This window comes from Stegastes partitus, unplaced genomic scaffold (genome assembly GCF_000690725.1).
Source record: "Stegastes partitus isolate 25-593 unplaced genomic scaffold, Stegastes_partitus-1.0.2 Scaffold208, whole genome shotgun sequence".
Taxonomy (NCBI): domain Eukaryota; kingdom Metazoa; phylum Chordata; class Actinopteri; family Pomacentridae; genus Stegastes; species Stegastes partitus.
Window position 1 is genome coordinate 595,345 of NW_007577939.1, and position 24,668 is coordinate 620,012.

Genomic DNA, 24,668 nt, shown 5'->3' on the forward strand with positions numbered 1-24,668 from the left:
AAAAAAAGCACTCTTGGGCTGCAAAATGGCTCGCAGCTAGACAGTCGCCGGTTCGCATCCCGATGAATCCCAGAATCTTTCTGCATGGAGTTTGCATGTTCTGTGAAGGTGTGAATGTGAGTGTGCTTGGTTGTCTGTCTCTAAGTGTAGCCCTGTGATAGACTGGTGACCTGTCCAGGGTGTCCCCTGCCTTCACCCTAAGTCACTGGAATAGGCTATTTTGACCTGAGTGAGGATTAAACAGTGTATAAATGATGGATGGATGTATGGATGTATGGATGGATGGATGGATGAATGGATGGATGGATGGATGAGCACTCCTAGTGGACACAGTGCATCATATCATGTCTGCTGCCATCACGTGGATAAATGTGTGAACTACATATTGAAGTCTATAATCTCTGTCAGTAAATAAGCAATAAAAGTGTACGGCTGTTACATTGCTGTAGAAAAAAAGCAAAATGAATCATTTTAACATGTGCTACATGTTACATCATTTACGAGGCTAGACTGATACCCTGACTTAGGTGAAGAACAGAAATTCATGTAAGTTCCAGTAAAAGAAGTAAAAGATGACCTACTATTGGGATTTTACTATTAGCACACCATGAACTGTACATTTAGTCACAATAACAAAAAAAAGAGACACTGTAGTTCTTCGTCGGGTAGCTGGTGTCTGACTGATGCAAAGGGCAATAAACTATAACTACAGATTGATATGCAGCATGTAGTATAATGATTTGTCAAAGGCTTAAATGTGCAGAGATATCAGCAGAGAAGTTGTGTCCAAATGCAGAAAGGTTCCAGTCAGCTGCACTGACAGTAAAATGTAAAATAAGTTTGCCAGATCTCTCCTGTATTTCATTTTTGTATTTACAGCTGCACAGCAGTAACAGTATAAAACTGTGCAGACGCAGCACATGTAGTTTCGCAAGACCAGCAAGATGCTGAAAATGACAACTGTCAGAGCTATGGATCCACAGTGGTTCAGCAGCAAGCTAGAATGAACCGAGTTGAGACTGCAAGAGCCGAGAACACGCAAAAAAAAAGAAAAAAGAAACTCAGCTTTCATTAAAAAACAAACTGTAAACCCTTGTAACAATTCATGTAGTATTTGTGTTCTATAAATATTGTGCCTGAGGGGAAAAAAACAACAAAAACCTAAATTTGAAGTTTCCTTATTTAATTCAGAGAACAGAACTCAGATTAGGAAGTTTGTTTAATTTTGAGAACGTAGATGAGAAAGGTATCATAATTTTTCCCTGATAATCATCTCAGTGACAGTATTTTTGTAGGTGAAGTTACTAAAGGTTACCAGAAAAGGTCTAGACTGACTTTGCTATTTGACATGAAATCTAGTTCACCATGAGATGCTGCTATCCTTTAATCGCAAAAGGTAATGAAAATATGCCAGAAAGAAATGTTAACTAAGCTCATTATGTATCAACCTGTCAGGGTTTAAGCTTATAAAATATGTATTTGCAGTTTCAATAAGTTACAACAGTCACACTTACATCATCTCCAGGTTTTCCAGGAGGTCCGGAGGGGCCACGGGGACCCATGGGGCCCTGGTAGTAACAGAAAAAACAAGCAAAGGTGAGACAGTCTCACTCATAACCAACAGAGGGCAACATTACACAGTTTAAATTTAGTTTGTAATTCACGGTGAAAACTCATGTTCTCTTTCCTTTACAATCAGCCCAGACAGAAAACAAAGAGAAGCCAAATGAGACACAGACACACATGAACATATGACTTTAATTATCCTTTGAACAACTTTGACACTTGTGAATATGACACAAGTTATCAATAATGTTAACTGATACATGAATTTAAAACAGTTACAACTCACATCAATCAAAATTTATTATGTTATTGTTTTAATCTGAAAGACACTAAACTCTTCTAATTAAGTTGAGCTGCTCTTTGTCTAAAAGTATGAAAGAAACATTCCTAAACAATAACAATAGGATTACAGTTTGTAATTAGGGCGTATTTCAGTGAAAAGAGCTCCAAGTCTGCAGGATTTATAGGAAAAATTAACTAAATAAATGTGGTGCATAGTCTTCAGTATTCTTCTCCAAAATCCAAAAATTCTGTCTGCCCTTTGTTTTTGTCTTTTAATAAAAAAAACAACCTTCTCACTTCATTGACACACGTTTGTCCTATCATTGTTTTCCCTCTAAATGATCTTTCTCTTATGATCAATATATTGTCCTCTCTGTGGTCTATGATCTTTCCATGATTTAACTAATTAAGGGCACCTTATTGACAATTTTGTGTTCTGATGGAAAAGTCCAGCACTTGTCTGACTCACTGTGATTTCAAAAGCCAAAACTATCTCTGGACTTCACACTTGGCCAACACTGTGACCCTGCTACAACTGTCAAGTTATTTTCTTTGAGCGAAGCTTGATTTTAATCACACATAATGATGTGCTGGCACATTTTTAAAAGAGAAGGCATCTCAGAGACGTTCTGTCTGCTTATCTGATCTCCACATGAGCAGATTAACACAGCAGTGGGCAGACCTCGCTTTGTCTACCTGCTGAGGAAAAGGGGAGGACAGGGGGAGGGCGGGTAGACTGATTTTGGGAAGCTTTGGGAGGGGTAAGGGCTAGGGCAGCGAGTAGAGAACGGATTTAGGAACAGAAAATAATAGGAAGGGATACAATATTCTCTTTGAGTTATTAGACGGTAAAGAATGATCTGAGGATGAATATGAAGGCTCAGCAGAGGTACAACAAACACTGGAGGCTGCCAGTGAGGAGATGGGTGGAAGACCAGGAAAAACTTTTGAAAATCCCAAATATTTCTCTCACACAGTACAACAGAAGAGCTGAAGGCCAGTTTAACTCCCTGCTCTCCAGCATTATATCTCAAGTTTAGGTCTCTAAATTTGTGTTTGAGAAACAGGCACTGTAAAGACTACTTGAAGAGTGTTTTTTATATTGAATTTAAAACAACTGCTGTTAACAGGTAAGACATTAGCAGTGGCGAGATTGAGACTGAGACTTAACAATATACTAAATATGATTAAAAAGACTCATTCAAAAAAGACTCTTTCAAGTCATTTTTGGCATTTCTGGTGCTTTTTATGCCAATTTGTATAGCATGCTGCCTCACTTGCACACACCACACTGTCTAAACAATATCTGATTGATCATATTTCCTTTTTATCTTTTGAAGGCATTCCATTGCTAGAAACATTTTGATACACAATGACAAACCTTTAAAAAATCCAACAGCTATGAGAAAACAACGATTTGACAAATCAGAAATACAGGACAGAAACTTATAGAAGAGCGGGGAGGTGAAAAACCTGAAGAGGTTACAGAGGCAGCATCGAGCACATACTAAACCATGCAGTATCGCCTATGAAAAGGGGCAGCACACTGTGGGATACTTACAGATTGTCCGGGCTCTCCAGCCTCTCCTGGGTTGCCTTGGAAACCTTGTGGACCCTGAGATGTAGAAAGAAGAGAGAGACTGTTTGAGGAGAGTGACATTTTTTATACAGTGGTAACAAGGAGGCTAACTGAATGATAAACAAAGACTGGATCAACTTTAAAAATGGTAAATAACTTTTTCAGAAATCATATTCAACCTTCCATTTCTGACATGTACCTTTGTTGGTTTTCTTCACATTGTCTGATAGTAAACTGTAAAGTCACTGACAAAATAAGCAATCTGAATATGACACATTTGGCTTTGGGATATGATGATGGGCTTGTTGTGCTATTAAAGACATACATGTGCAATCATTAAAAGCATCTCTCTATCTGGTCGCCTACATTGCAAGCTGCTGCTATTCAAAATTACACAACTTCCTCTCAAATGTGTTAAATGTGGTTGTGAGCTCAGCAGGCTGTACGGAAGGTAAATTGTCAGGTGTTCTACAGTGTGTCTGGGTTATGGTGCAGGAAAAAGCCCTGGAGCCTTCCAGAAAACAGCAGACGCTCGCGTTTAAAAGAAGGCCGAATGTAAACATTTATCTCTGATGGCCTGTGGCACGCTTTCCTTCTTGAAGTTTGCAAAGTCAGTGGTCATTTTGAGGTCAATACTGTAATTAAATACACTAGAAGAGGTAAACAATGCAGCACATGGCATCAAGCACGTTACAATTAAGAGATTAAACCGCGAGTATCCTGTCTGTGACAAACACAGGAACCCGTCTACAGATTCACCTGGCTTGTGTGTTCTTTTGGCAGCACAAGAGGTACTTACAGGTGCTCCGGAGGGGCCAGGTGGTCCTCTGGGTCCCATTGGGCCCTGAGGGGGGAAAAAAGAGACACATCAGACAACATCAGGATAATGACAGATAATCCCATCTTTCCCCAATACACACTCTACAAACACATAAATCACACTTATAAGCACAATAATACTTTACATTTTACACTTCCGTGTAAGTTTGTTAAAGGAAAAACCTGCACTTCTATCCACTTGAGTTTAGTCAGAAGCTATAAAAACATATCACCTGCTTTGCCCCAAAGCTACATAATACTCAACAGCTCTACTTGTCAAAACCATAAATCGCTGGAAATTCCTCAGTGGCATTCAGGTTTTCTCTTCCTTTCTCTCCCTCTTTTCTCATCTCTTCACCCCCACTCTTCGTATTCGCTCAGCTATTTCTCCCACCTGCTGTGTGTTCCTAGAGTTCAGAGGTCATCAGGTGTAGTGTTGTTCTTTTAAGAGGGAACGCTGAACGACTTTTTACAGTATGACAGAAAAACAAAATATTACGGAACTCTTTGGTTTTGCTGAAATTTTCATTATAAATCTGCGAGATTTCCGATATTAACTCAAAAGGTGAGATTCTTCTCTGTGAGAGCTTCTGGCTGGAGTCACGTGCCAAAGTAATTTCTACTTTAACTTCATGCATCAGCGCTCAACAAGAGGAAATCACATTTTGTGAAAGTGATGAGACAAATCCCTGTTCCTTTCTTTCCTACACACAAAACATACACAACATAAAGAAAATCAGCTATTTAAGGAAAGATGGGCTGCATGAGTTGATGTCAATAAACTTTCCAAGACTTCAAGTCCTTCTTCTTCATAAAGAAATCCCCTCAATTCAGATTATTTGTGACAGCTGTTCTCCTGCATAAAAAACATATTCCTTTCAGCAGTCGCATTTTTATGAACCCTCATTCAAAAAAATCAGGGATCGCAGCCAAAGAAAATGTCACAGCACGGCACAGTTGTCTGCAGATCTGAATGAAAGTCACCTTTCAGTAGGGGTGAGATGCCTTCACCACAGTGGGTAGCAGCTTATCAATGGGGCTCTATATCTTCAGTTTGAATGTGTGTTTGAGGGACGTGAATATGTGTGAGTGCATACTTTTCAGTAAGTGCGCTATTTAAGTGTTTGGTATGTAGGTGCAGGATATAAGTTGGGGCACTGAGTAAGTGTATAAGGGGTTATAAGCTTGACTTCTGATTTAACATTAGTCCAGTTTGTTCTTGCACTGCTCTCTCCCCCAGCACACTGACAACTGCCAAAGTAAACGTGGGCTGGCTTTAAAAGGGCCCAGTATTGTGGTGAGCTCTCAGACAGACATGTGGTAGGAGAGTCAGTGGGAGACTGATTCTAACTGTGGGGATGTGATCGACTCCAGTCGCCCCCTTCCTTCTCCTCCTCCTCCTGGCGTCTCAAACCTCTGGTGGGGCTGAGAAGCTGCCAAGCTGCTCTGTGGCTCTCTAAACCAAAATAGCTCCCAGTGTGCTTGCCTCTCCATCGCAGAAAGGGTGCCATGCCAGCCAACCCACAGCAGTAGCGGTTTTTCATGAGTTTGAAATATAATGACGATCAATGGCTGTTTCCTCAGTTTATAAAATTACCTCTCTGTACTCCGTGTGAGGTGTTTATTTTCCATCAAGACTGAGAACGCTGCAGTACGGTTCCTCCAGCACTGGGCAAAGTACGGCCTTGTATTTCTTAATTTGATCTCAAAACCCTTCAGAAAAGAATACACAGCTGATACTATGTATCACTGTGACTGTGTCTTGAATCAGATATCTTCATCGTATCTTGCAGTCCTTGATAAGTTTTAATCCTATAAAGATATCCATTCTCCAGATTAGGAATGATAATGACGTTTTCATCTCTTAGTTTCATATATCTAGTTCATGAAAGGAAGTTTTTAAGTCCATCCAGAATTGTTAAAGCTCAGGATCATCTACCAAAAATGCCACTGCAGAGATGTAGAGCAGATGTTGGCTGATGCAAATCTTTAACCCAGGTCTTCAGGTGGAAGGACTCTCTCAGCCTCTGTGTTCTTTGCCTTGTTTACAGACTAAATTCAGCCAACTGTAAAGAGAACAGAGCAGGGCAGCAGCTCTCATCATCGCTTGCTTACCATTGGTCCTTGCATCACGCCCATTTGTGCACCGCCAGCCTTCTCGTCAAAACCACCTGCCATCTGAGCAGCAAAGTTCTGCAAAAGGCAAAAAACATAACATCATTAGCATTTATATGGTAAAGAAAGGTTGTTTTACACCCTTTTGTAACATATTAGTGAAAATAAGTCTTTAAGGTAATCTGCTGAACTGTCAAAGAAACTCTCACACTGACTGCTGGGTAAAGCATTTAGTTGGAGTCGACTGAAAAATGGATGACAGGCCAATACAAATTTCAAATTGCACCATCTTTGAAACTGAGCTTTGGCTGTTGCAAAGTGCAAGTATTTATCTTGGAAGGCAAATGTGCTGTCATTGAATTGTAGAGTTTGGAGGATGCTGTGTCATTTTGGCAGGAGAGAGAGTCGGCTTTTAATAGATTGTCAGCAACAGAGCTTATTATGCGAATTCTGATGCAGACAGAGGAGAGACAGAGGGCATGTGAACAGTTTTGACAAAGACTCTACTTGCCCCCCATGCAGAAAAAGCTCCTTCCCATCCCCTCCCACACTACCTCTTGCCTTTCCACCTCCCCTCAATCCACCTCCTCCCTCCTTTTTCCCTACAAAGAATGAAAGGCATTCGATCTATTCTTTCTCTCTGCATCCACTCACTGTTGTCTTTCTGCCTGCTCCCTAAGCCAGAAATTTCCCACATCTTTTATGCTGTGGGATTCTTTCTTTGCTCCATTTCACCCCTCCTTCTGATTCCTCCAACCAGTCAAAGTGAGCCCATTCCTGGTTCAACCTGTCAGCTCATACGACTGCAGTGAATGGTCTCCCACCACCCCTACTAGTCATGGGATACTTACTCCACCAAGGCCAGGGGGTCCATTAGGTCCTGGAGGTCCAGGGGGGCCGGGGTTACCAGGGGTGCCAGGCTCACCATCTCTGCCGCGGGGACCTGGACTTCCCTGAAAAAGACAGATAAAAATTTAAATCAAGTTAAAAATCTGAAAAGGACAAGAATATATTCTAAGACTGATCATAATAACGACTTTGAAATGACTTAAGGAGAATAATCAGGTTTCTATTTGACAAAAAACAAGATAAGATAAACTAAGTCTTAATCGTGATTCAGTTAACAATTATTTTCATTATTCATCATCCTGCAGATTGTTTTTTAAATTTATTTGAGTAATGTTTTGGTTTACAAAATGTCACAAATGTCTTTTTTGTCCAATCAATAATTCAGAAACTAAAATATATTCAAATTGGAAAGCTAATTGCAGAAGTTTTCTGTTGATAAGCTGATAAATTCATTGACTAAATGCTTCCACTGTTGGCAAATATTCAGAATATACATATATTTTTGCAGCTGCATAGTGCTGAATAACTATTCATAAAAACAAAATTTTCCCATTTTATGTTGACTTCATTGCCATATTAGCTATAAACACATGAGTACAACAGCTTTCTAAGCATATGCAAGTGCAGAAAATATGATTGAATATTTATTAATTTCAGGGCTACGGTATGTGCCAGTATTTGAGCTGAGGACTACTTTGGATAAATCATTACACAGTCACTGGCAGTCGATGCACCATAGGACGGCATTCGTCAGACACTGCTGACAGAAGCCTGAACTTTCCCCAAACTGTACTGATGGTCTGCGTGAGAGAACCTGACTACACCTGACCTGCTGGTATCAAAGAGTCATCCATTACAACAGAAACATGTCATTTTGAACTAAAAAAATAACATTTAAGATTTGAAAAAAAAAAAAAAAGTAAGGTAGACTTACACTGTGGCCAAATATATGATTCAAAACAAAATACTTTTAGTGTATGCTGATGATTTATCAGGCCAAATCAGGCTACCAGACATACCTCTGTGCATGTAGTGACAAATTACCCTGCAAGGGAATCCCAAAGAATGTGCTGAACACCTACAAGGCTGCTTAAATTCTGTTAGCCAAAACACAGTCCACCTTATGCTTAAATCTACATAAAACAAGCTGACTACATGACATAAACTTCTCGCCTGCAGCTGTTATCACATTCAAGTGTTGTTACATTAATGAGATGATCAAAGCCCAACGAATGCGGCGATGCTGATTTCCCACAACGACCGACTGTGAGGCCTCTGTGAGAAGCTGAGGTTTACATTATGAGTCTCCGACAGCCTCACATCTGTTAAACAACCCAGACCACACAGCCTAATGGAAATGACACATGACTAGTTAGACTGAGTTGCTCAATGAAAGGCCACCATTCTGCAAACCTGCAAGCTATAACAGATCCCCCCAACCCACCCTCCGAGACCTAAAGCTACCGGATTCAAAAGGACATACTGTACTTCTTAAGGGAGGATCTAGTTTTTTTTTTAAAGGGTCAGGCTGAGAAAAATCCAAATTTAGGGGGGTTAATTTTTTTTCTCTGATTTTAACTTGTCAAACTGACCTTCTCTCCTTTCTCTCCTCTTGCTCCACGGTTTCCTTGCTCTCCTGGTGGGCCCTGGATGAACAGGAGATAGAGAAGCAGTCAGCAACTTCAGGTGTTCTCTGAGTACATGTGAGCTGAAGAAACAGCTGCAGCTTTTTAACTCTGCTACTGTTATGTTAGATTGGTTTCATTTCGTGTTCCAGAAACTGGAAATTAAATTTAATACCTATATGGTTACTCAAACTCTTTCTATTGTAAAATGAAAATGAACAGTGCAAACTTTCTACATACAGCAAGTTGTAAAAAGCCCTGTAGGAGAAGTAATTATGGTAGAATGCAGAAATAGGTGCATACCATTGGGCCAGGTGGTCCTCTTGGTCCTACAACCTGGGCAAGTACAGGGAAAGAAAACCAAAGATGTCAATTATCTTGCATCGAACATTATCTTTAATCTGGAGGCCCTCTGCTAATGCTGACATGTACCAGATGTATTTGCACACGGGAGGTTTAGGGAAACATTATCTCGCTCCCATCAGAGTAGACTTGTTAATTGCTAATCTCTTCGGGCAAAGCATTATAAGAAACATACAATAAACAATGCCTTCTTATTTCCTGCCATGAACTTGTATTCCCTCAGAGGGGTAAAGCATTTCCAGGTGCAGCAGCAGCAGGGAGTTTACTCCTTCTCTCTCTTTAACCCTTCGCCTCTCCAATGGCCTGTGAGGATCTTTATGGAGGATTGTATGGAGCCCTTATTGTGCTTGGCTGTCTTCCTGATGGGTGGGTTGACAGGCCTTCCTCCTCTCCCACTCCATCTTTCTCTTATAAGCTAGCAGTATTGAACTTTTAAATCTTTCAGTTGTTCTAAAATACTAACTTACAATTACTAAAACCGTTCTGACATGCATCCACAACCAGGGATGACATGCTACTGAAACAACAGTGGTGAAATACAACTCAGAATATTTAGTCAAGTACTATACACAAGTACAAATTAGAGTTATTTGTACTTTACTTGAATTTCCATTGTGTGCACCTGTACTTCTAATGCACTATGTTTCAGAGGGAAATATGCTTTCTCCTTCATAACACTTGACATTTGAAGCTCTAGTTATTATTTTCTTTTCAGATTAAGATTTTACAATACAAACCATGTGATTGAACACTATAAAAACAGTCTGTTTTAAGATATTAAACAGGTGATTAAATATAACATACTGGAGAGATTAAACTGCCCAATATAAAAAGTAGTTTAACTGTAACACTCACAAGGACCAGTTCTCTGTTACTAAAGTCATATTTTCAATACAGGACTTTTACTTTTAGGCTAGACGCTGTGTTTTCAGATTGTAGTACTGCTACTTCTTTCTTAAATGCAGAATCTAAATGGCAACATTAAGGATTGTAAGTGTTTCAGTGAGTCTGAAGAAGATGTCTAGCACTTCCTATTTAACTAATGACAGTTAACTTACAACCTTTCCATGTGCAATGAATGAGAAGCTGTATTTGTAGTGCTGTGTGGCTTCAACTTACATCTGTAATGTCTCCGGGTTCGCCCTTCTGACCCTGATAAAGGAAATATAAAGCAAAAAACAGCAATTAAGATGAGGGCTATACAAACAGTCCTTCCTCAACCATACTCTGAACAGCTGCCCCTAAGACACCATTTGATGAACATTTTTGATGGAAAATTTGCAGTTTTATCAGGAAGCTGGTCACAGCAAATAAAGTATCCCCTGCAGCATCACTGGGCACATAAATATGGCAAACAGTTTGAACAGGAAATAACTGTTATCCATCTGGCAAAACTCTTCAAAGGCTCATCTAAATCCATAAACTGCAGGGTCCTCCTGCAGCCCTGATAGCACTCTGGGACAGACACAGTTATAATTGCTGGGGAGTTTGATTTCACAGACACACAGATACACAGCATTACAGATCACATACTCAGACAAATACACACAGGAAATGTCTCACCTTAGCTCCAGGTACTCCTGTTTTGTGTTCAACCAGTATAAAAATGGAAAAGAGATGACAGTTAGTGAACAGATTACACAGAAACAATCCCTGTTGGTTATATAGTATTTCCCACAAGTCAAGAACGTCTATTTGTGCTGGGAGCCAACTGTACTCTCCTAAATTCAGTTATTCTAAAGACCACCACCGAATCATATTTTTGCTACACAGGGAGCCCATTAGGATTAACAAAGTGTTGGTTGACTCGCCATCTCACAGTAAGAGCTCAGAGGAAAAGCATAGCAGCTGCAGGTAAAAGGGAATGATAGAAAGCAAAGAAACTGGAGTAGCCTCTGCAAAGTACATATTTCTGATGAAACACTAAATCTTATGTGCTGTTGGCCAGGACTTTTAAAAAGTATTTTAAGCTTATTGTTACTCTTTTGCAACTCAGACTTAACTATGATGACCATTTAAGCAATGTTAACATAGCAATGTTGTAGTTTTAAGACATTTTTTAGTGGGGCTGGGTAGCTGGAATATACTACACTGTGCAGATTCTTAGTCATCCAAGCTATGATTGAGTCTGAATGTCAACACCAAAATAGTATTTTTTAAGCTCTAACAAACACTTTCTTTTACAAAATACTTCTTTTTTTTCATTTGAACAAAAGAAGCCAGATTTCTCAATTGTTAAATATTGTCTAAATACCAGTACTTGTACAGGGCATTTCCCCGTATAAAAAAGTATAATATTATTTAAATCAAGAATTATTGGATCAAAAATAACATTACAAATCTGACAGATGTGCCATCCCATTTTGGGACTTGATGGAGTTTGACAGTCAGTAGTTTGGATACATTTTAGGCAGTACAGAGAAGTACTGAGGTTTGATATCTGGCCTTGTTTTTAAGTGACTGATAGCGTAAAATGATTCTATATGTGTCACTAAGCACTTCATTTTGCCTTGAAATGGAAGAAAAGTACGTTATAAAGCACTTTAATCCATAAGCATGCATTGCAAGCAGTGACACTTCTGATTTCACCAATGCTCGTCAACTGGCTTTATTTAGATTTCCAAAGCTGGATCAACAGCGTTTGGACCCTGGGGTCACTGTTTATCAGGAAGCAATGGCACTTAAATGTGGCGAATAGCTCCTTCAAATAGTCTGAACTCTCAGTAGTGTCACGGTATTTTCTTGCCATCAGATCTGCAGAAATCCACAGAGAGGATATAGAGTAGAAATGCGAGGCCGTGTCTGCTTGACTGAGGTATTTCCTTAATGACTGCCACATGTTTTCATGATACTCAGGGAAGGAGAGAGTATTCAAACAAGATGGGGCCAAGGTGAGCCAGCTATGGAAAAATGACAGTGAGGTAGCATTTCACTGAAATCTTGTCAGAAGTGTCACTGTTGTTTTTTCTTATCATTTGTTTGCTTTGGGGATAGAAAACTGTATCCAAATCAAAGGCCAACATACTCTATAAGCCTGATTAATACATTAAAGGGACAAAAGTTAAACAGCAACTGGCCAGCCTTTGATTATACCAAATTATTTAGTTTTCTCCCAAAAGTAAACAAAACGATTTTGTACAGTAATTTATTTATGAGAGGTGTGAGATAAATAAATTACAACCAATGGATGGAGTCTGGTCAGCAGCGCAGATGGGACAACACTCTCCGAATGGGATTTCAGGTTTGGGGCAGTCTTTTAGCTCCTCGCAGACAATTTCATCACACAGGACGGTTCCAGTGTCACACACACAGATGCGACAAGGCTCTGGTTTCCACACGTCCTTGTCGCTATAACGCTGTCCATCTTGTATACAGCTAAAAGCATCTTCCTCTGTGTGAGAGACCATAGTCAGGGACACAGAAAGGTCCAGGCAGTGAAATGGAAAAAGGAGATTATGCATCAGATTTGAACAGCAATGTCTGTAATGTGTAACTCATAAACAACAACTTATATTTACTGTGAAGCAAATCAAATGATTTTTTGTTGAGCTGGGAAACATATGAAATTCAAAGTGGTATTACAAATCATATGCCGCAGCATATGCTGAAATACAAATTAAGGCCAAAAAATGTTTCTTGCTTCAAAAACATTTAGGTTAATACTTCAATGAGCTGACTGATATTGACTGTATTTGACTCTTAAAGGCAGATTCTTACCAACAAAATTAGCCAAAGCTAGGAAGCCTAGACACATGTCTCTTTATGGGTAATGACTATTGATTGATCCTTATCAACACATTTTTTTTTTTTTACAAATCAAACCATTATTTCCCCTGTATGAGCTGTGGAGCGCCTGCTGTATTGTTCCAACTAACAAATACATTTTTCAATTATTCTGCTGGTTATTGTCTTGATGGATTTTTAAATTATTTTGTTGTGTTCCAGTAAAAGGCAGTTTAACTGTCAAAAACAAAAAGATATTCAGTTAACTATCACATACGACAGGCGCCAAATCCTCACATTTAAAAGTCTGTATAAGCAAATGTGTGACATTTTTGTTTAAAAACTGGCAATATGTTATTGATTATCAAAATAGTTGTTGATTAAATTTTGGCATATTGTTGACTGAATAATTGAACAACAGTTGCAGCTGTAGTCAATGAAGACTGCAACTTCTCTGGTGCAAGTCCAGCATATTTGTTGCTTATTCCACTTAAGAATAACCAACACCAAGTCAAGTAATGGAAGTGACACATGCAACTTGTCAAGTAACCACAGGGTGGCAGTGTAACATCACAGAATCATAGAGAAACTGAAGAAGACCTGCAGGAAACCTCCAATAATTTCACAGGAGCTGGAGAGCATGTGCCTGAATTCCTTAAGAAGTTAAATATAGGGCTAGTTTACATTGCGGGAGACACCCTAATTTACTGTAAAAGGGAGACAAACTTTGCATTCAGGAAATAAAAATCGTTGCATTTTTTTTTCTCTCGGACCACAGCCTGGCAGAGAGAGCACAACGGAACGTGATGCAGGTGGAGCATCTTTGACTACAGCTACTGTACATGGTCTAAAGGACACCCACTCAAGGAAATGTAACAATAGACATTAGTAATTAGCAATATTTTAGTTCATTTTCCAGTCTGACGGCTTCCTCAGTAGTCAACAGAGGGCCTAACACCTGCTGAAAGAAATGCTCTGACTGGAGCCACTGAACCTGTGCCGAGGGGTGAAAGTGTTTGACAGACCAAAAGAAAGGCCTCAGGGTGCAGACTGCTGAGAGGGTGAGAGGAGAAGGTGCAAGTACAGTAGCTATGTTTACCTTTGAGCACTGCTTAATTCTAGGTAACCTAAAGGACCTCAGCAGCAATGAATGAGGTCTTTCTGGAAAGGGACAGAATGGGCAATTCACAAACTATTGCCTTGTATAAACATGGGGCACATTTTAAACCCCATCTGGAAGCCATAGCTGTCAGATGCCAGTTCAAGCACGTCAGAGAGAAAAAAATGGTCAGCTTTCATACACATACCTTGTGGCTTTGACATTTACTTTTACAGGGCTGCGTGTACTATCAAAGGTCTGCACCTGTCCTTTCACTGGCTCCAATATGAAAGATTCTCCTGATATGGGATTTTCTAAGACAAGGGCTCCTCTATCTGCAGGAGAACTGATAGAAAGCTGGCTTTTCGTCACTGAGGATAATTTGCAAGTCTCCTCTCCCATGTGTTGGCAGCCATACTGTTTTCCATGAGAGTAAAATGAACAATGAAAATTGTAAAGTGAACCCAGGTGCACTTCGAAGTCATTAGAGTCAACTCTGTTTTCACTCTTTTTTTTTGTTACTCCTCGGCCTTGATCCTGCTTCTGCTCCTGAATGGTTAGCTTTATGGTGTCTAGATAAATGATTAGTCAGTGATCTCAGAGTTTAGAGCGAAAGACCTGATCCCCCCACCTCTAAGGGGCTAGTAAGCCTATCCTGTATTGAGGTCACAATCAGACCTCTCTACTATTTTAGCGTCCCGTACCCCCCAAAAAATTCTGCCTGCAGTTAGAAAAGAAAGGCTTGCATTATATCCAGGGACCAATGTCTCTGAAAGAGTAACCTGAGACTGGCAATTGCTTTGGCATGACTATTCCAGCCCTCCTTTTCCTCTTTATTCTTGGAAATAAACCTATTCTTTAAACAGTTGGTGAGCTTGATTTGTTGTATAGTGAGAAAACTGCACGTCTTAGATTTATAATAATAAAATCCCTTTCTTATATTTTTCCAGTCACCTCTCTCTCTTGCACCCTGGCTCTGGCTCTCTCTGGGCTGACTGTCACAGCTTATGGGTAATCTTTTAAGCAGATGGAAACCCTGAAATCATATGGAACATTATTTCTGGCCCCAAATCTGTTGGCGCACCTTCACTCTCTAATGTCTCTTGTGAATACTAAAATCAATAACACTGATGGATAATTCCACTCCAGTTTTATTGAAAAAAAGAGAAAGCAAAAAGTCTGCAGGTGGGAAGAATAATATAAAGACTGATTGATTCCTAATGGAATGGATATCAAAATAAAACCCTTTTTTAATGGAAATTTTAGTTATTGGACCACCTTTCCGCCTCAACAAGCCAGGATTCGCCTGGATGCCCTCTGACAGCAATGGAATGTGAATACTTTTCACCAAAGGCCCTTGAGCCTGACCACCTTTCACTTTTTGCCCATCCCCTCCCCCTCTCACCCCTATATTAAGTGAATCTGCAGTTAAAAGGAGAGTCTGTCAAGGCCCCTAAAACACCCACAGGTGTCAGGCGGTTCAATCTGAAGAAAGAAGGGGGAGATAAGTACTGAGCTCAGTTCAGTGCAGAGGAGCAAAATCCCCTTATGATTTTTGGTTTTTAAACTATAGGTGAGTGTTAACCTAAAAGAAAACTAACACATATTGCTAATAACAAGGTAAAGTTTAAAAAAAATAAAGTAAAAAATAAAATAACTCCACAAAAGCAAGAAATCAAACAACTCCAGCTTTGATAGCCTTATTTCGCGTAAACGTTCCGCAGCTCTCCATCCATTTCATCATCCTTACGCACGCCCACAGCTCTGATATACTGAGCTTTATCACACCTTGCAGATGCAGAAGTATCAGCATTCTTGTCAGACACAAGGTCTATAACTATCACGACTCATTTAATTTTTTGTGCAACAGAGCATCCAAACAATCGTGAACTTTCTGTGCGTAAAAGTTGCGAGCCAAATGACCCTAAGCACCATAACAAGCACAGAGGTATCCAAAATCCGGGTACTGTGCACAAAAATCAACACATTTCAGAACACTCTCACTGGAAGATGAACCTCTGATCTCTGTATGCATTTTATGACAAAGTTAGAGTTTCTTCATCAGAGAATTAAAGCTGTCACTTACGGTCGTCCTCCTCCTGACATCTCACAACGGCTAATAGACAAACTTGGGTTGCTACAAGTAGCAGTACAGTCCGGGAATCCATAAAGCTGAACATGTCTAAATATTAGACATGCAGGGCCCTTGGAGGAGAAAGACGGGTGCGAAGGAACGGAGGCTTCTCTCAGTATTTAGTGTTTGTGTCCCAGCTACAAAAAGACCATTCGACATTCACCCTTTCCCCCCCCAAAAAGGAAAAAAAAAAAAAAAAAAAAAAAAAGGAGAATCCAGCGGCAGGATCCGGACCTGCAAAAGAAACGCAGCACCGACCGCTTAAGGCCAGACGCTGTAGTTTTATGTCCCCGTTGCCTTCAATGAATCTTCGTATATTTCCAAATATCAGTCCGGCCCCTTACCCCCTGTCAGGCTGAAATCTGAGCCCCGTTTCCCTCCCATTCTGTCTCCCAGGTTCCATTATTCCAGTCCCAGACCACTCCTTTCCCCACGTGCTGAACGGAACCCAAAAATGCCTGAAACTTTTTTTTTCTCTACATAAGTTTGATGCCTTCCTCCTCCTCCTCCTCCTCCCCACCTCTTGTTCATAGAAAGCATAGCGATGTCAGAGTCGCTTCGCTACGCTTCCTGAAGGCGCCTCTTCTTTATTTGTCATGTAGCCTCGGTTTGTGACATGTGGAGGACAAATAACCTACTTTAATAAATTCTGTGGGTTACCCTGGAATACCTGACACTGTGAAGTGTTTCAAAGGTACATCACAACTGGTGCCACATATACAACATAGTGTTCCTGGAGTATGAAAACACAATTAAACACAAAGACTCTGAGTCCCACAGAGACACATAAAGTCTGTTTCAAGATGCGCCTTGAGCACAGGGAACAAAAATGAAACAGAAAACATCCTAAAGCAATATAAAGCCATTTTAAATCCATCTACTATCACCTACTCCCTGTAATATTAAAAAGTATTTATCAGGGTAAGATTAAAACAACAAGAAAAGAGAAATCATCTTGCACCACAACAACACTTGGGCGGTATAAGATGAGTCTTCTAGCACTGTGATACACAAGAGTTAATAATAATGCAAAATGTGTTTTGAAGCCCCCAAACCCCGATATAACCCATGTTGAGGGCCAAAATTTCGCTACTTGTTACTGATGAGCCACAGGACACATAGTGAAGTTTAGCGCTGTAGAAAATATTTCTATCACCAATTTAGTTCCAAATTGTCAACTGTGAGAACTCTATGCTTTTATGCCATGTATGACACTCCAAGAATAATCTTTAGATATTGGTCTGTTGGTTGTTCAAAACAAGGCTCTGTTGACTAAACGTTGAAACGTTTGAATAAAAAAAAATCAAGAAAACAATCAGCAGATTGGTTGATCGCGACATGTAACCATTAGTTGCATAAAAGCAATAAATAAGCATGATTTGGCTTCCCGTATGTTCATTTTGCACATAGAATACAAGCTCATAAGTTGTTTTTTTCCCACCTGTCCACCACAAAAAAAGAGAGAGAAAAAAAGCACAACACAGCAAAATATGAGACAATATAGTTTTTTTTTTTTTTTTTTTTTAAAGGTAAAGCAGAACATTGGCTTTGTTCTGTATCATGAGCTTAATAACCGAAGAAGCACAGAGTGATTAATGCCGAAGGTGTGTCATCCGGTTTATCTATCGGATTGCCGCTCCGTAACAAGTGTCCTGTCCTGGGAAGTGTAGGAATATGATTTGATGGTGCAGCTGCCTACAGCGGCATCCTGGTAGAAGCGTGGGAAAACAAAGTATGACCCTGTCTGTGGATGTGGGCCCATAGTGTGCAGACTGTACTTAGCACTGACCAGATCATCATATTTTCCTAACATGGTGTTGTATTATAGCTGGAGAAATACATGAAGGGACAGTTGAACTACTGTTTTTCCACTTTGAAGAGCTGCTGCCTGTGTATCTTATTCTTATTGCTGCCATGATAATCAGGTCCTTCAATGACTCTGGTGTCAGATCGGATTTGTGTTTCATAATGAAACGTTTCTTAAACTGTCTGTAGCTCTCCCACTCACAGTTTTTCAATTAATCTGTGATGTTTAACCTGGTCTTTATAGTTGGTGCTCTGTAATTTGTGTGTCTCACCGGTTGATAAGTACAAATAAAAAGGTTTTGAACTGAGGTACATACAGGAGAAGATACATACTTAATAATATTTGAATAAGGAATAAACTGTAAGAAGAACAGAATATCACTATCCTTGGCATCTGACTGCCTTTAGGTCACACAGAAGGTTTTTAGCTATTAATTCAGTTACAGCACATAGCTATGACAAACAAATTTGCTACAAATTATGAAACATAATCACAGTCATAGTGCTCCTAACTTCACCCAAATGAGCTGACATTCAGACTAAACAGCGGACACCTAAATTTCAGTGGAATCACATTTCAAATCCTGACTTTTGAAGGCTGCCCTTTAAAAAAAATGGCTCAGGTAAAAAAAAAAAAAAAACTTTTAAAATGATAATTTCCAGGACTAGTTCCTTTCACAGCCTTTCAAAACAGCCTCAATCTCCTCCATCAGTCCTCTGGACCAAGCCTGTAGTTTCTGCTGGAATGAAGCTTGTGTCCCCACTGTAACCCTGTCACTTGTAGCTGCAGGTTATAAATCACACCAGCTAACAGAGTGCTCACTGGAGATGCCAAGAAGAGCTGCTTGTACTCTCCAGCTACAGTTCTAGCTATATATAAATGGCGAGGGACAGTTTGGTTGCATCATTTATGCAGGGTCCTCACCCCTCTGCAGGTTGTGACCTGTCAGCTTTCACCTTTGACCTCCACACTTTATTGGAAACAGAAGCAGCTGGTACGTCCTGAGTGTGCAGCATTAGTGTTATTCTCTGCCTTTTGGCCGCTGAAACAGAACTGTGTGACTCACCTTGCAGAGTAGTTTGTCTACTCAATTTGGGGTCATTTATTGAGTCCAGGTTCAAGTGGAGTATGTGACTAGTTAAAGGTTTGGGGAATACTCTGTAAACACCTGCAAACACCACTGAAACGTGCAAGTAGACACTTGCAAGTTTCAACACCTTAGACCTTAGAGGTGGAAAACATACTTAGGTCAAAAACAACTTGGCCTATATAGATGACAAGTTAACCTGTATGGAGCAAATGTGGTCAAAAGTGAGTCCGAGTCATGTTCACTTTTGGTTTTCACTTCATAAACCATGTAAATGTGTTTGCTGTACACAAGTGTCCCTCAGAGTTGGTTGTTTCATGTTTTTCCTGCTCCGCAAACCAGCATCAAAACTGAACAACTTGTAATTTTGGAGGTTTCAGGCATGTTTTACAGTTTGTATTGAACAAAAAGCTTGTCTGACTATGTATAGTCTTGTTTCTTGCAAATGATAATTGTTTTCCTTGTGTGATCTTGTGGCCGCGCCATAAACTCTGTGCAACCCAGGGATCAAAGACTGCGGATTACTAAAGTACCAATTATCTATTCATAGGCCGGAGACCTAAAATCAGCTGTAGTTTAAAAATATTTTTTAGTTACTGCTAGTAGTAAATGGCCTCACTACACTGGCCACTGCTTTTGTGGACTGAACATTTGCACAGTTGTAAAACCAATGAAAAGGTTTTTTGGGACAAGAGCTGCTTCATCCTCTCAAGGCATGAATGTGTGAGATATTGTGTGTGTCGAGCTTAGGTGTGGTGTTTTTCAGTCAGCAACCCACAGACATCTTTGAAGAGGACTCTTTGAAGACGAGTCCCTCGGAAATGACACACTGTGCCTCTGAGAAGTCTTGATATTTCCTGCCTCTCATCCCCATGTCTGTGAGAGTGTATGTGTGGTTTAGGTATAAAGATTTGCTGGCACTCGGGTCAGGACAAGTCGTTTCTTTGTTTCACACCTGTAAACCTCAATTATGCCCAGAAAAGAGATGGGCTGCAGTGTCCCGTGGCTGGATTTTGATTTCTTCTTCAAAGCTTCTCTGTGCTGAACTGAGGGACATGTCTCCCTCCAGCAAGGTGAGGGGTTAAGGGTGGGAAATAAAAAACACTTGAGGTAGGAACAAATGTGTGGAAAATCAATGTTTTGTTTTCAGTAACTTCCCCAGTCAGTTTTAAAAATCTAGGATTTTTCGCATGGGCACATTGCTCATATATAATTCTAACTATTCCTGTAATAAACACAGTATATTTTCCAGCAATTCGAAATATGAAGTGATGACAAATTACACTTGCAAGGTGTTCTGTCTGCTGAGCCTCTTAGAATTTAGAGCTGCGCTTCCAAGAAGTAGAAATTATGGGAAGAGTTGGTGAGTATATGTCTGTAGTTGTTTAGGAATGAAGTCTGTCTGGAAAGATAATCAGAGAGTATGGGAAAGAAAGCAGAGAGAGAAAAATGGGAAGGGGGCAGACAGCGTGGGGAGGTGCAGAAAAATAGAAAATAAAGGACAGTGAGAGGTAAGGTGGGTGGGAAATATGGAATGCGGGAACGAGGGAGGGGACGGCTGAAAGAGGAGAGAGGGAGGGACGCTGAGAGTGGGACGGAGGCTGGTGATGGAGAGAGAGAGGGAGAGAGAGGTGCACACAGCAGGAAGGGCTTTAACTGAGCCCACGTGAGATCACCACTGAAATAACAAAAGCCATGACATCACCAGCTGGGTTGGATGTGAAAGAACTCACTGTCAGACTACCTATAGGCATAATAACATTACTTTCAGTAGCCTGGTTTCTGCAACAGGACCAAGTGGGGATATCCAGAGTTTACTCCATTTCTGTATTGTTTAGTTCTCGTATTAGTCAAAATTTTGAAAAAAAATATTACTCTTGTTAAAGTTGTTGATATGCCATGTTTTTGTTCTTCTGTACCCCAGCACTTGTACTCAATGCTACCTCCAAAGAGATGTAAATCTGTCAAACATTGCACACTTGTGACCCATCTACACAAACTGGTATCTGATGGCAATATTACGCTCTGTAACATATGCTACCTACATGTAGAAATCAACTAAATGGACCGATCTAAGTAATAAACCCAAAATCAATATTTTATCATGTGTTAACGTAATTCGGACTGTATCTCGGAGATAGCCCAAGGCGCAATGTGACTGATTTCGTGCAGGTGGGTCACATATGGTTTATTCAGGTCTACAATGATTAGTCAATTAGTCCATTGAAATTTGTTCAACTGTTTTGGAGAGACATGAATCCCTGAAGCCATTTTTTAAGCAAAAAAATGACAAAAGTTTGCTGCTTCCAACCTTTATTGCATAAATAAATATTAGCAGTTTTAGAACTGCAAGATGACTCGGTGGTTAGCGTCGTTGCCTCGCACCTAGAAGATCTCCAGTTCACGTCCTGGTTAGGATGCCAGGGATCTTTCTGCGTGGAGTTTGCATGTTCTCCCCATGCAGCGTGGTTTCTCTCTGGGTTCTCCAGCCTTCTCCGACAATCCAAAAACATCCATCCATCCATCCATCCATCCATCCATCCATTATCTATACACTGCTTAATCCTCACTGGCTCCAAAAATTCAAGATGTCAACCAGGAAGTCGCAAAACCCTGGCTTAATTTTCTCAGTGCAGAAACCAACGGGTGACGTCACGGTAGCTACGTCCATCTTTTATACAGTCTATGGTAATAACACAGCGCCTGCACCTGTAGCACTGGTATCAACCTCAAGGGTGAACAGGCGAGTGAAATTTCATATCAAATCAAAAAAATCTAATTTTATTTGTATAGCACTTCTCATACACTATGGCAGTGGTTCTCAAACTTTTTCTGTCGCACTCCCCTTTGTAAGAGGAAAACATTTCAGGCCCCCATCCCAACAAAATTATTACAAAATGGGTCAAGTTTACCTGTTATTGCAAAAACACTCAGTCTGCTCTGCAAATAAGAAAAAAGCTTAAATTTCAACTCCATCAGACTGCATTCTCAAATAAAAACAACGAAATGTGCAAACACCTTTTTAGAACAAAAACAACAATAAGTTTAATCTGGGTTAATCCTCAAAACATGAGGTGCAACCTGTGCAAAGAAACAAAAACAAGTGCAGAAATTTGGCAAGAAAGATAAGGTCTTTAAATTTGTATGGGTCAACTCAGTTTCACAGTACTAGTGGCTACAAAAAGCCTATTCTCTACTGCACATCATTTGAAAGCAATAACAAATTGTAGTATATCATATATAAATCTGTCCCTGTTGGTCCCAGCATTTTTAACTTTTCAGATTATGTTCAGACCATGACCATCAATAAATGTTGTGAATTTGGTGGCTTTAAGTCCTTTGGGGTCAGAAATAGAGGGGGGTGCATATTCCGGCAGACCCCACTGCCAGAATATGCACCAAATTCTACCTGATGTCATTTAGAATCTTTAAAAGTGCTGCCTCGGTACTGTGGTTCATCCTAAAACCAGACTCATTTCTAAAATGTTATGTCTGATTAAAAAGTCACTGACTTGGTTAAAAAACAGTTTTTCTAAAATTGTACTTAAAAAAGGTAAGTTGGATATGGGTCGGTAGTTATTGGTGTTGAGGTGAGTCAGGTGTTGAGTCCGAGGATTCTGCTAAAACGCTCGCCTTCATGGCACAGAGCCAGGAGGGGACCGCTGATAAAAACAGATTTCCGGCCTGTTTTTAAAAGTCTAAAAAGGCTCGTCTCGTTTGACCCTACGTGGACTAGCACCCGGCCAATAGATGATGGGAGGGAGCGTAGCAGTCCAGGAAGTTTGTCCAGGATGACGGGGACAGTGGCCCCGAAATGAATGCCACTGGTGTATTAGTCCCCTATGACTAAGAGGTAGTGGAGAAGAGTGGTCGTGAGGAATCACGGCAGGAGACAACAGGACGTCTGCGGTGCACCGGGTCCGGTGAGCACTGCGGCGGCACGGTGGGAGGAGGGAAACTCCATCGGCTCCGGGTGGTGCCGACCATTGTGGCAGGGAGCAGCCTCCTCCACAGGATCTTTTATACAGTCTGTGGTTATTACAGGAAGATGGCAGAGGATTTGAGCATCCAGTGTGCTATTTTTCAAAAAAATTCTGTGGTTCTCAGGTTAACTACAGCACTATTGAAAAAGAGGCACTAGCATTACTGTTAGCACTACAGTATTTTGAAGTTTACATCGGTTCCACTCCTCTGCCAATAACAGTGTTCACAGACCACAATCCCCTCATGTTCCTTAGCCAGATGCAAAACTCCAATCAAAGACTGATGAGGTGGGCACTGTTAATCCAAGACTTCAATTTAGAAATTAGACATAAAAAGGGTACCGAGAATGTTTTCGCCAATGCTCTGTCTGCAGGCCAGGAGCGTCATCACCCTTGGGACACCAGGAGGCTCGGAATTGGCTGGACCAACAGAAGAGGCGGTATTTAAGCACACTCTTTTGGACGGCATGCGGTGGGGAGTCATCTTTGTGCTGGCAGAGCCTCGTTGTCCCCGAACAATCTTCGGTCCTGTGGTCAGATTAGTTGTTGGTTGTTGGTTAAGTGTTTGCTAAGACTCTGGTTGATAGTGTTTTGATACAAACAATGTACAAGTTTCTTAGTTAGATTTTGGATTAGTTGTGGTAAAAGTCAGATGTCTGAGCCTTTAGTTGTTTAGTATATTAAGATTAAGATTGTAAATATTTTTGTTGTTAGTTAGAAGCAGTAGGGGTGGGCTGCCATTGTTTGTTTGAACTTGTTTTCTCCTGTTTTTTTTTTTTTTTTTTGCTTAATCTAGGGAGGTAGATTCGCAAATGTATTTTTGTTTATTTCTGTTCTTCCAAGCTTTAGTTGAGTTTTGGAATTATTAGATAGTTTGTTTTGTTTGTTGTGCTGGCATTAGTCCACCCTGAAGCCAGGCTTCTATTGTTCTGTTCTTTTTTTTTTTCTTTTTTCCATAAATACCTTTTTTGTTTTAAGTTGTGTAAAAATAGAACATTTTGGTGGCACTAAATTGCCTACTTTTATACCTGGTTCTCCTCCATTTGTCCTTTATGTTGTGTCTCTGCACCCCTAGACCAGGAACATAACAGGTGTGAAAAAACAACCAAACAAAACCCAAAAACCTTGCTGCTGGTGTTCCTGGAGACAGCCAGCTCCTGCCAGGAAGAGCTCCTGTCTGAGAACCTGTCTGAGGCTGATCCACTGGGCCCAGGTGAGGCCCTCTGAGCAAATTACAGACTTACTTTACCTACAAAAGCCGCTTACTCTGACTCTAGATAACACTCACCACACTCATTGTCTCCTAACACGCTGATTAAACAGGCCACAGACAGCGTCACTCACCAACACTGAACTGGCACCTGTCTTTATTCAGCAAAATGACCAGTCTCCACCTACAATGGTAATCACTCAGCAGAGATACTTACTACAAACTAGATCTACTAAAGTTTGGACGAGCCCCCCGGAGACTACTAGTTACCCAAGAGAGAAGGAAGCGCAAATGATGCGAACATAAACAAAAGAGGGGAAAAGAGCCGGGATCCATGCCAGGCTAAAGGCCAACCTCTCCAGACCAGCAGTACCGTCGCTCCTACTCTCCAATGTCCGCTCCCTCGACAACAAGCTGGAGGAGCTAC

At 40.5% G+C, this 24,668-nt stretch overlaps 1 protein-coding gene across 2 annotated transcripts in view; it reads right to left on the reverse strand.

Moving 5' to 3' along the window:
• The window catches only part of col2a1b (collagen, type II, alpha 1b), a 49,002-nt gene extending 32,675 nt beyond the window's left edge, over positions 1 to 16,327 (reverse strand). Inside the window, exons 1-11 of one of the 2 annotated variants that reach the window (XM_008280756.1) lie at positions 16,107 to 16,327; positions 12,380 to 12,589; positions 10,762 to 10,778; positions 10,318 to 10,350; positions 9,139 to 9,171; positions 8,803 to 8,856; positions 7,213 to 7,314; positions 6,362 to 6,439; positions 4,227 to 4,271; positions 3,410 to 3,463; positions 1,515 to 1,568 (exon numbers count right to left, since the gene is read on the reverse strand). In XM_008280756.1, coding sequence (XP_008278978.1) covers positions 1,515 to 1,568; positions 3,410 to 3,463; positions 4,227 to 4,271; positions 6,362 to 6,439; positions 7,213 to 7,314; positions 8,803 to 8,856; positions 9,139 to 9,171; positions 10,318 to 10,350; positions 10,762 to 10,778; positions 12,380 to 12,589; positions 16,107 to 16,200 — 774 coding nt within the window. In that variant the 5' untranslated portion in view covers positions 16,201 to 16,327. The remainder of the gene's footprint in view (positions 1 to 1,514; positions 1,569 to 3,409; positions 3,464 to 4,226; positions 4,272 to 6,361; positions 6,440 to 7,212; positions 7,315 to 8,802; positions 8,857 to 9,138; positions 9,172 to 10,317; positions 10,351 to 10,761; positions 10,779 to 12,379; positions 12,590 to 16,106) is intronic. The other variant, XM_008280757.1, reaches the window with a different exon arrangement.
• Between the last annotated feature and the right edge of the window lie 8,341 nt (positions 16,328 to 24,668).